At 39.1% G+C, this 12,642-nt stretch overlaps 2 protein-coding genes across 4 annotated transcripts in view; one reads left to right on the top strand and one right to left on the bottom strand.

The window, feature by feature from the left end:
- Positions 1-8,793, top strand: part of JARID2 (jumonji and AT-rich interaction domain containing 2) — a 244,922-nt gene extending 236,129 nt beyond the window's left edge. Inside the window, exon 18 of the mRNA XM_083360663.1 lies at positions 6,919-8,793. Coding sequence (XP_083216789.1) covers positions 6,919-7,095 — 177 coding nt within the window. The 3' untranslated portion in view covers positions 7,096-8,793. The remainder of the gene's footprint in view (positions 1-6,918) is intronic.
- A 775-nt stretch (positions 8,794-9,568) lies between these two features.
- Positions 9,569-12,642, bottom strand: part of DTNBP1 (dystrobrevin binding protein 1) — a 54,213-nt gene continuing 51,139 nt past the window's right edge. For 2 of the 3 annotated variants that reach the window (XM_083360677.1, XM_083360675.1), the window contains exon 10: positions 9,569-10,637. In XM_083360677.1, the coding sequence (XP_083216803.1) occupies positions 10,408-10,637 (230 nt within the window). In that variant the 3' untranslated portion in view covers positions 9,569-10,407. The remainder of the gene's footprint in view (positions 10,638-12,642) is intronic. The other variant, XM_083360676.1, reaches the window with a different exon arrangement.

The raw sequence follows: 12,642 nt of genomic DNA, 5'->3' as shown, positions 1-12,642 counted from the left end.
ACATCAATACTTATTCAAATGTTAAATGAAACTTTTTAGTCCCATATTTATTCTGGATGTAATCAATCCATTTTTTCCACTCCACAATATATCGCTGTTGCGAATGGTCTTTCAAATACGCCGAAATCTTTGCCATTTCCGCCAGGTTGGAAACTTTTAAAGTCCATTCTTCTATAGTCGACAGTTCTTCCTTCTTCCAGTATTGCCCTACTAAAAGTCTTGCTGCCATAATTAAGTTCAACATCAACTTAGTGTCCACAACAGTAGTATCAGTAATAATGCCCAGTAAAAACAATTGCGGACACTTCTTAATTAGCTCCAGACAAAGGCAACAGAGATGGACGTTTTACCTGCTATTTGATGAACTTATCTTCTCTTCATGTATCTATACAGGGAGTGCAGAATTATTAGGCAAGTTGTATTTTTGAGGATTAATTTTATTATTGAACAACAACCATGTTCTCAATGAACCCAAAAAACTCATTAATATCAAAGCTGAATATTTTTGGAAGTAGTTTTTAGTTTGTTTTTAGTTATAGCTATTTTAGGGGGATATCTGTGTGTGCAGGTGACTATTACTGTGCATAATTATTAGGCAACTTAACAAAAAACAAATATATACCCATTTCAATTATTTATTTTTACCAGTGAAACCAATATAACATCTCAACATTCACAAATATACATTTCTGACATTCAAAAACATAACAAAAACAAATCAGTGACCAATATAGCCACCTTTCTTTGCAAGGACACTCAAAAGCCTGCCATCCATGGATTCTGTCAGTGTTTTGATCTGTTCACCATCAACATTGCGTGCAGCAGCAACCACAGCCTCCCAGACACTGTTCAGAGAGGTGTACTGTTTTCCCTCCTTGTAAATCTCACATTTGATGATGGACCACAGGTTCTCAATGGGGTTCAGATCAGGTGAACAAGGAGGCCATGTCATTAGATTTCCTTCTTTTATACCCTTTCTTGCCAGCCACGCTGTGGAGTACTTGGACGTGTGTGATGGAGCATTGTCCTGCATGAAAATCATGTTTTTCTTAAAGGATGCAGACTTCTTCCTGTACCACTGCTTGAAGAAGGTGTCTTCCAGAAACTGGCAGTAGGACTGGGAGTTGAGCTTGACTCCATCCTCAACCCGAAAAGGCCCCACAAGCTCATCTTTGATGATACCAGCCCAAACCAGTACTCCACCTCCACCTTGCTGGCGTCTGAGTCGGACTGGAGCTCTCTGCCCTTTACCAATCCAGCCACGGGCCCATCCATCTGGCCCATCAAGACTCACTCTCATTTCATCAGTCCATAAAACCTTAGAAAAATCAGTCTTGAGATATTTCTTGGCCCAGTCTTGACGTTTCAGCTTGTGTGTCTTGTTCAGTGGTGGTCGTCTTTCAGCCTTTCTTACCTTGGCCATGTCTCTGAGTATTGCACACCTTGTGCTTTTGGGCACTCCAGTGATGTTGCAGCTCTGAAATATGGCCAAACTGGTGGCAAGTGGCATCTTGGCAGCTGCACGCTTGACTTTTCTCAGTTCATGGGCAGTTATTTTGCGCCTTGGTTTCTCCACACGCTTCTTGCGACCCTGTTGACTATTTTGAATGAAACGCTTGATTGTTCGATGATCACGCTTCAGAAGCTTTGCAATTTTAAGAGTGCTGCATCCCTCTGCAAGATATCTCACTATTTTTGACTTTTCTGAGCCTGTCAAGTCCTTCTTTTGACCCATTTTGCCAAAGGAAAGAAAGTTGCCTAATAATTATGCACACCTGATACAGGGTGTTGATGTCATTAGACCACACCCCTTCTCATTACAGAGATGCACATCACCTAATATGCTTAATTGGTAGTAGGCTTTCGAGCCTATACAGCTTGGAGTAAGACAACATGCATAAAGAGGATGATGTGGTCAAAATACTCATTTGCCTAATAATTCTGCACTCCCTGTAGTTTGGAGGAATTTAAAAAAAAAATAAGCAAACCAATTTTGGGACTTTAGACTAATTGAAACAATGTGGAGTAAAAAGCCCCAATGTTTATTTAGGATGAATGTCAATATATTATTTTATTTTATTTTATTTTATTTTAATCCCATTTATATCCCACCCTTCTTCGAAGACTCAGGGCAGCTTACAATCTAAGCACAAATCAATGTGCTTGGTAATATAAATTTCTGTACCCAGGCTGGCTTCTTCATTGAGGATTAATCTATTTTGCACCCTGTCAACCAAAGAGTTCTTGCCCAAATCCAAAGAAACAGGCAGAAAACAATCCCCCCAAATAAAATGGATGTCAGTTGTACACTTGAAGCCAAAACTGTTAACACCAAAAGGACATTTTTCATTGTTCTTGGGTGGCAAAAATATAGATTGCCAGAAAGTCCAGAGTTGTTCGTTATGAAGCAGAAAAATGAGTCACAGGTTACATATTTTTATACATATTTTATTTAATCCTGGTCCCCAAATTTCAGTTAGTATATAATTAGGCTATCAGTAGTAATCAGTTAAATATACCAGTTGCTCTAGCTTGTAATGAGCGCTTATTATGATTTTAATATTACACAATAGCATTTAAATTTACTCACTTCCATTTAAAAATGTTACAGGTAGTTCTGGACTTACAACAGTTCATTTGGTGACCATTCAAAGTTACAATGGCATTAAAAAAAGTGACTTATGATTACTTTTCACACTTGTGACCGTTGCAGCAGCCCCATGGTCACAGGATCAAAATTCAGATGCTTGGCAACAGATTCATATTTGTGACAGTTGCAGAGTGTCCTTGGTCATGTGATCACCTTTTGTGACCTTCTGAGAAGCAAAGTCAATGGGGAAGCCAGATTCACTTAACAACTGTGTTTTTAACTTAACAACTGCATTGATTCACTTGTGGCAAGAAAGGTCATAAAATGGGACAAAACTGACTTAACAAATGTCTCACTTAGCAACAGAAATTTTGGACTCAATTGTGGTTGTAAGTCGAGGATTACATGTATTGATTTAACATGTTATATGAATCCTAGACTGGGTGATCATTATTGTGATTTACTAAAACAATTCACTATTAACAGTTTAGGTCTAGACGTACTTGCAAAATCAGACATAAAACTTTGTCTCCCTTTTCATCAGTAATGAAGGAGTGAGAAGGAGCACATCCGTCCAAGGCTCATTCATATCATGCTGAATAGTAGTTGATTTCATCTGGGTTTAAGTGACTATCTCTTCATTCATGCTGATGATGTAGTCCAGACGTGTCCTGCCTTGGCAGCTTTAAGACTTGTGTGCTTCAACTCCCAGAATTCCCCAGCCAGCCTGCTTTCAGAATTGTGGGAGTTCAAGTCCACAAGTCTTAAAGTTGCCAAGGTTGGACACCCCTGAGCTAGTCTTCCAGAATATCCTTCAGATGAGCTGAATTAATGGGAGTCTGAGTCCTTTACCATTGTTCTGTTCCAGCCTATGACCGGCCCTGTTGGAATGTCCGGGACAACCCCTTTTTATAAACAATAGGGCTGGAACTAATCTAACCAAATTTATTTGCAAAAGCTAAACGAAAAAGTTCAAACAAAAGTTAAACAAATACAGACCAAGACTGTATGAGGACCCAGATTGTTGGGGGCAATAAGCTAACTTTGTAATAATGCCACTTGGGGGGGGGCGAAACCCCTAATAAGCAGGCATATACATAGAATGAAGGCTATTGCTAAGCACATTTGATTTGTGCTTAGATTGTAAGCCGCCCTGAGTCTTCGGAGAAGGGCGGGGTATAAATGGGATTAAAATAATAATAAAAAAACTTTATCAGAAGCTCTTCAAACAGTTGCCTTCAGCAACCAGCACCTCCCACACATTCCCCTTTTAAACAGCAGTCTCAAGGCGTGGCTTCTCATTGCCTTCTCCCGAGTTGCCTCATTGCTTTCCTTTGCTCAGTTCTGCTGGATTGCCTCCTGCTTCTAGCGTCCCTGAACAGAGCCAGCTGTGGATCGTCTTCTTCCAATCTTTCAGGCTCACACAGCTGGGTCTGAGGAGGAACAAGATGGAAGGGGCCTGGCTGAGAGTTCTGCGGTGCATCAGAACCTTCCTCTGACACCAAAGGCTCTCCAAACCCCTCCTCCTCCTCCTCTTCAGAATTGTCCGACTCAGCTGCCGAATCCACAGGCTGACGCTGAATCACAACAATCATTTACAAAACAAGCCAATTCTAAGTTCTTCCTCATCGCATTGTTTCCAAAAGAATTAGTAAATGAATCACCCATAGCTGGGAAGGTGGAAGAACAGCACGAATGCAGAGACCATCAATCAAATAGCCAGTAAAAAATCTGCTGACTTTGTGGAGGTGTAGGATAGGGCACCACTTTGCCAAATGAGGCATAAGGGCTAGATGTCATGTCTGGCTAGTAACATTCAATGACTGTTATTAGATAGGATGACACAGCTGCTCTGCAAATGTCCTGGAAAGGTGCACATGGTGGGGGTACTTCATACTTTAGTTTAGTTTAGTTTAGTTTAGTTTATTAATATTTCTATACCGCCCTTCTCCCGAAGGACTCAGGGCGGTGCACAGGGCAAGAATAAAATACAAAATTACAAATATTAAAAGAAGATTAAATAATTGCCCATTAAAACAATTAATACACTACATTTATAAAAACCCCAAAAATACAGCAATAAAAATACAAAAATAAAAACCCCACCAATCCCCCATCAGGCCAGCCCGGCTTGTTCGAACAAAAACGTCTTCAGATCGCGGTGAAAGGAGCGAAGATCGGGCGCCATCCGGAGCTCTACCAGTAACTGATTCCATAGTTCCGGAGCGCCCACAGTCAGGGTGTCCTGACTGCCTGAGAGTCAGCAAGCCTACCAAATGATAGTACTTATATCCCTCTAGACCAGGGGTAGCTGACTCAGGAATTCTGGGAGTTGAAGTCCATAAGTCATAAAAGAGCCAAGGTTGCCTACCCCTGCTCTAGACAAATACTGGGAAAAGATTAAAAAATAATCCTTGTTCTTTTGAATAGAATAGTCAGGGGGACTTGTGAAAAGCCTGCTGTTATCTGTGTAAAGCACTAACCTTTGGTACCTAAATCTAAGCAGTCAATCAAGTTGGTAGAGGGGAAGCAGACTTAATAATATCTTGCAAGAAGAGCCTGAGGTGACTTTCAAGACCAAAAGAGAGAGTGGGAAAAATCCAATCCTTCTCTGTCAAGTGAAGTAGGAAGAATCATTCCATAGGGCACAGAGATTGTTTCCCATAAGCTTAAATCTGGCCGTACCTTTGAAGAACTTAGAGAAGAGTTATATTAAAATCATCAAGAGGCTCAGTCTGAGGAGACTGTCTGAGGGGCCGTTAGAAATATTGATAAATGGGCCTAGCATAAGCAGTTGATCAGAACACTGGATAGCCATAGTAAGAAAACAGAGAAAAACAACGTAGTTGCTAAATATATGCTTTAAGGAGATGTTTAAGATAAAAGACCCTACAAGGTTGTTTTCCTCAGTATTTACTTCTTTTATTACTGAACATGCCTTTTCCTCAAAGAGGAAATGTTAGTTAGATCCAAGGGGCTAAGACTGGTATATTGTCAGAATATTATAGCCTCAACTAAGCACCATCAACAATGTGGCAAGAGGTATTGATCAGTTACAACTGATGTATATCTTAACTGGAAAATCTGGGCCAGGATCTACAGCATTTCCCCTTAGACTACTTTTTCCCATAGATATATTGGAAACTGGCCCTACAAGTCTAACTACTAGATGCAGAAAACCAGGAAGCTCGAGGTGTTTCAGCTAAAAATTACAGCCGTCATCTTACACAAGAGAATGTTTCTGTTCTGTGAGAGGAATGAGGATTGTGCCACAGTATCGGGTCACTAACAAGAGGAGGTGGTTTAATCATTGGCATTTTGCAAAGTCCTTACATCCTTAGAGGGAAAACTGGGTAATTCTGACTTCATTTCATGGCTCTAGCATTCATTTTCCCAAATATAACTACTAAACGATAGTCAGGATTGGTGGCTGGGATTCCAGAGTGGCAGATGCAAATCTAGTATATGAAGTTTCTCCTTGGGAGCTTATGATCCTCTTAACTGGGCCTTTGCTTGCATTTCTTGGACACTGACAGTTAAAGCTGAAATTGCATCTTTGTATCTGGAAAGCTTAAGATCTGAGTTTGGTACCCGCTTCAATCTTGACTTCCTTGGCATTCATCGGTGCTTGAGGCCTAACTGCTGTTAAGCTTATACAAGCATCAACTGGACTAGAGAGGAACTTTCTGGACTTTGTGGTCTCTGCTGTAAGACCCTGTTCCCAAATGAAGGCAAAACGATTTGTTCTAGCAGGTTTTTGCAACGGATATACAACTCCAGTGGATGTCTCTTGCCACAGCAAAATAAGCCCTTAGCGTGTCCATTAGTAGAGAAGCTCTGTACACATAATGGAGCATTTTTAGAAAATTAAGGCCATAGGCTTCACTAAAACTAAAAACGATGGTTCTCAAAGGAGAAATTAAAGCATTTTAATGATAAGGAAGCAATTTGTAGAGAGGGTTTTCAGTTGTTTCTATGTTTTTTAGAATATAAAGACTTAAAATGAAAGACATAAATGCACTCAGCAGTGCTCAAGTGCACTCAGAGGGCAGCATGGCTAGAAAAGAGGAACTGAACATTGGCAAGCTAACATTTTAAATGGGACGGGGCGGGCTGCCACAGAGTCAACCCAGGTGGAAAATGGTCAAGTACAAACGTCCATGTGATAGAGACTAGCAGCAGTAATAATCACTTCACATTATAGCCAGTCAGTTAAGTCGCTGCATCTTGGCTTCAGTTTATCATATTACGGCCATGTTATTTGGAATAGGAAGTTGGTTGTTTAAAAAAAACAAAACAAAACACATTTTTTTTCTTCTTTCAACTAGGAACAAATCGTCAGCTTAGTCAATCAAATTTGTGGAAAAGTATCTGGCAAGAACGGCACCATTGAGATCTGTATCAGCAAGCCTACACCAAAAAGAGGGCCTCGCAAGAGAGCAACCCTTGACGTGCCATCATCAAGACTTTCATCCTCCAGTTCATCCAAAAGTGCTTCAAGTTAATCATGAAGATGCCAACACTCTCTCTCATTTTGGTCAATTTTATATATATTTTTTGTAATTATATCATAGTTTGGAGTATTGCTGTAGATTACAAGCTGTCTTTGCACTAGCTCTACGGAAGATTTTCTTCTGGTTTTAGAGAACTAATTTTGATTTAGCATTAAACTGTTGAATTTTATTTTTATTTTTATTTTATACTTAGGATAGTTTGATACAGCAGGATTTTTTTTTATCTGCTGTACACACTTTTTTTGATAGCAGCAAGGGAACTGATAAAATTTTTGTCCCGCTGCCTGAAAACAAAAAAGGCCTTTTCCCCCCCTAGTAAAGGCTTTTAAATACCCCCTTTTTCTTTTTCTGGGTAGGTTGAATTTTGGTGCGTTTTATAATTTGTTCTCCAATCACGTCAGCAGATATTTTTTTTTCTATAGTGAAAAAAAAAGGGATAGGAGGCAAAACTTGAAAGAAATTGCTATACTTTTGGCTTGCGTTCTATAACAGGCAGGATAAGTTTTGTACCTTTTAAAATTGGAGAATACACACTTTTATTTGAGAGGTTATGGCAGCTGAAGATGGACTTAGTTTTCTAATCATAGGCAAATGGGAGATTTGGAGAAAATGTTCTCTGTTACCAGCACTTCACTATGCATCTGTTCGAGGAGGAAATGAAAGAAAAAAAAAAAAGACTGCCTGCCTTGCGGAGGCATGTGAGCGAAAACTGTGCCTGATTTCATTAGGAAATCCATTCTGGGTTGTTGTGGTTTTTTTTGGTGCTGTTGTCTACTTTTATCAAAAACCCTTCGATAGCATCCTTGAAAAATGATTGAAGCCATGCTTCTTGTCATAGACGTGCAATCTTTAACATTCCATTCTCATTCCACTGCTGTTTTTCTCTTGTCACAGTCAGCATTAATTTTGTTTTGTTGTTATGATCACATTTAGAGCCACTAGCACGTTTTGCATACTTCTTTTGAATGTGAAAATGCATTTTCTCCCATCTTGTCTTGTTTTGTTTTTTTTCCTTTCACGTGTAACAAAAAAAAAGTATCATAACTTTTGTACATAAGCCTGTAAATTGTTTTAAATACTTGAGCCTTTTCTTGGGAGGGTGGGGAAGGGTGGCAAAGAGACAAGATGAAGAAAAGCCTTACGTTTCACTTTCTTCGTCGGTTGGATTGGATGCTTACAGGGTTTTTCTTGTAACATTTATAAGTGCTGCTTACATCACTGAACAACAACAAAAATAATAATGGAGTAGTTGTTGCCCTTTTCTGGTTGTGTGTACAGTATGTGTGGAATAAAAAAGGGAAAGTTTTCACAAACTCTTTTGTTTCATAATTGAATTCAACAAAAACCGTAGAGCTACCCATATTGCACTGAGCTTGCCGGTGGTGAGTGACTGTCAGGAAAGTCTTATAAAATACATAATTGTTGGTTGTTGCAGAAGACTGAATTGTTTTGGAATATTTAACAATAACACAGAGTCGAGTGTTTCCAATGTGGTTGTCCAGTTTTTATGGCCTTGCTGTGTATTTTTTCCTTCTTGACAGTAAACTTCTGACTGGCTTACAGTTTGACATTTAATTTATTAGCGCTGCTCTGCTCTTTCCTTGTAAGGAAAGACTTCATGTTTATTGCCAGACTTTGTTTACTTTTCAGGTTTGTAATACAAGGTTTAATAAAAATACACTTTTTGGACACTTTGTCTTTCTTCTGAAAGCAGTAGATATATGATTTAAAGCTAGCTGTCTTATTTAGAACTGTTATCATGGGCTTAGAAAAGATGTAGTTTATGGAATAGTACTTCAGGTCATTTGCAGAACTATATTACTGCAATAAAAGTGAAATAAATGTTTCAACTAATTTGCAGCCCAAACAGATGGGTTTTGAAGAATTACAGCACTGAATTCTTTCCTTGGAGACAGAATAATTCAATAGTACATAGGCTTTGTGAGCAAGCTAAATCAATATTTTCTAAAATATTAGAAAAGATAGAAAATAAAGCTGTCAATTATTTGCGAGTATATTTGTCCACTCATAGAACAAGATCATAGACATAATATCAAATTAGAACATCTATCCTTCAAATATTTACAGAAGGGGGAAAGTAGAACCTGTGATTCTCACAATATTGCTACAGCTACCAGTATGGTTAATAATACTGAAGCCCAGCAAAACCTGGAGGACCACAGGTCTCATTCCTATGCTAAAAGGATGAAAGATAACAAATAGTGCAAGATATTGCTAAAGGGATGAAAGATAACAAATACTGCTTAAAGCACTAGGCTAGAAACCAGGAAACTGTCAGTTCTAGTCAGGCCTGAAAACTGAATGGGCGACTTAGGGTCATTTTCTCTCAGCTCAACTCGCCTCAAAGGATTGTTGTTGTGGGGAAAATAGGAGAAAGGAGTATTAGATATGTTCATCACCTTACGTATAAAAATAATCCAAGGTGGAATACTTTTTTTTAAAAAAAATCTAATACATAGATTGCTTGTCTGTATTAGTAAGGGCCACTGTGTGAGAAATGGTAGTGTGGTTTTCTTAAAAACCTGCTTTTAATCTCATGCTTAGCACGTATCTTATTTTCACATCCCACTGTGAATACCTGGGACATGGTGTTGATATATAATTTAAGTTACAATGATATAATCTTAGTTGGGGGGGGCAGATTAAATCCAAAAGCCACCCACCCTCTTTTATAAAATCCAAGCATTGCTTTTTGTCCACTGCTGATCCCTTCAAATGAAGCAGTTTTTATGAATGACAAAAAAAATAGATCTTCCATTTTTGGTTCAACTCTACACACGCAGAATAGCAAGTACTTTATACACATCCAGTTTTATCTTTTTTTTATAGAGATACAGCATACACAGGGACTTCTACCTTTCTAATTCTTTAATGTAAATATCCATTCAATCTTTCTTGTTCCAAATACCGCCTATTCTCCATTGCATGATACAACAGCCTTTCTTATATTCAGTCTTTTGGGAACAAAAATATACTAACTTACCACAAAGGCTTAAAATTATCTCTGTACTATATAGTTCTACTGAAGATTTTAAAATAAATCTATTCACAATTTGTCCTTTTTAGTAAGCATCAACATGGAAGGTAAATCGTTCCAAAGGCAAGAGTTTATTGCTTAATGAGTGTGCTTTCAGAATGCTTTTAATATAAAAACACGTATTTTCTACGACTGCATACAGTTGTCTCTCTGAAGGGAAAACATGACAAGCTCTGCCGATTATTTCTTTCCTCATTCACTCCAGTCTTAATTCCTATAGGGCACTGTAACAGGCCTCAAATCTGTTAATCACTTTCATCGCTGACATCAGAGGGGCTCTTCGTTTCTGTATTCACAAGGGCAGTGTCCACTTGTACATCTTCTTCATCTGACTGGACCACAGGTGCTTCTGCTTCACAGGCATCTTGGCTAGTAGAATCTGTCCAGGGTGCTTCTGAAGAGAACTTCTCACCCAGCTCTGACTGAGTAGGAACCTGAAAACTGATCTCATTTTGATGGGTGCTAGAATCTGACCCTTCAAAAACAAAAAGAAAAAAAATTAAAGATTCAAATGAATGGCTGGTTATTATATGATGACTATTTACCCATAGGATCTAAACTATCTTTTCTTTTTGTTAAGGACAATTTATAAAGCAAGATATACCATATAATTTCATATAAATGGTTGTAGAACTGCTGCATTGTTTCTCAGGATGTGGTAAAAGATGAAAATACAGGCATGCTTTACAATCTCTGCCTTTGTAAAATAGGCCAGAACAATTTTAAATCAAGACCTCAAGAGCAACTGTCTCACTTTGTCTTAAACCTGCATTAAAATAAATGCAGATTAAAATTAATTGCTCCAAAATGAAAAGTGGCTTGCTTGTGAAAGTGATCTGGATAGCCTTCTCTGAAAGTAGAGCATACAGCTATCACCACAAAAATGGATTTCCCACCACTATTCTACCTTTTTTTTTCTGATCTCACTGATTATCTTAGATAAATAATTAAGACTACAAATAAATGCAGTAAAGCAGACATTGTAAGGACAACCAGGGCTAACTCCTATCTCCCGCCCCCTTGATCTACCTTTATTTAACAAAGCTGTTTATTCACAGATTTTCAGAAGATACTCTTGGAAAGGGGAAAAACATATTTTGCCTGTACTTTCTTCATGCTTTTTAAAATTAACATGCCAAGAAGTTTAGAGTAACCATATAAGGCCCATAATCACTTTATCTGTGAAACAGGTGGCATATAACTTTTAACAAATAATATTGAGATATTTTAGTATTTCGGTAGTCTTCAAGTTATGACCACAATTTAGTTCAAAATTTATGTTGCTAAGTGAAACATTTGTTAAGTGCGTTTGCCGCATTTTACTTTTCTTGCCACAGTTGTTAAATGAATCGTTGCATTTATTAAGTTAGTTAACATGGTTAAGTGAATCTGGATTTCCCATTCATTTTGATTGTCGGGTCACAAAAGCTGATCACATGACCCTAGGACACTGCAGCTGTCATAAATATGAACCAGTTGCCAAGTATCTGAGTTTTGATCATGTGACCATGGGGATGCTGCAACGGTTGTAAATGTGAAAAATGTTCATGTCACTTTTTACAATGTCATTGTAACTTTGAATGGTCGCTAAATGAACTGTTGTAAATCGAGGACTACTTATATATATCCTAATATGCAGAAGAAGAAAAAATGCCAAGACCAGTATGTCTCTACTGCTGAAATTTCTCCTTTGGTCTTTGAACCAAGTTTTTAATCTTACACAGAACATCATTTACGGCAGGGCTTTTCAACCAGTGGTACGGGTACCACCTGTGGTACATTGGCACCTGGCAGGTGGCACGTGACCATCCTAGAAACATAGGGGGGGAGGGGAATGAGCTGAACCGGTGGCAGCACTGCACAAGCCTGAGCGAGCGACGGTTGGAGCTGCAGAGCTGTCAGGACTCAGCGGAAGCGTCAGAATCAGTGCTTCTTCGGGGCTGTCAGGGCTCAGTGGAAGCGCCAGGATCAGTGCCAGGCTCCAGCTGGAGCTTGGCGCTGATCCCGGTGCTTCTGAGCCCAAAAGAAATGCCGATCAGCTGGAATGTTGCAGCATCTCCAGGGTCTTGTGATTTACATTCAGACGCTTGGCAACTGATTCATATTTATGATGGTCACAGTGTCCCAGGGTCATGTGAAGTGACTAAAACCTGCTGCAACCACCCAGCAGAGGGGGAGAAATAAAAACCAAACACCCCCACACACACACACCCCGCTGCCAAGCCTCAACAGAAATGCTCACAACAATGAAAACCTTGGACAGGAGGAAGAGCGCCGGCAGGCAGGCAGGTGTCCTGTTAGGCTGTGGCTTTGGGGGCACTTTTTTCAGTGCCATTGTAACTTCAAACAGTCACCAAGCGAACTGTTGTAAGTCGAGGACTACCTGTACTTTATCACTTTTTTCCCCTTTTTTTTGGTCATCAAGTTTTTGACACCTTGCTAGGTGACTGGTGGTACTCGGATGTTGCCATACCCCAAAA

The sequence above is a fragment of the Vipera ursinii genome, assembly GCF_947247035.1.
Source record: "Vipera ursinii genome assembly, chromosome: 3".
NCBI lineage: Eukaryota > Metazoa > Chordata > Lepidosauria > Squamata > Viperidae > Vipera > Vipera ursinii.
Note: the sequence above shows the minus strand (reverse complement) of the source record. Positions and strands in the feature narration are given on the sequence as shown.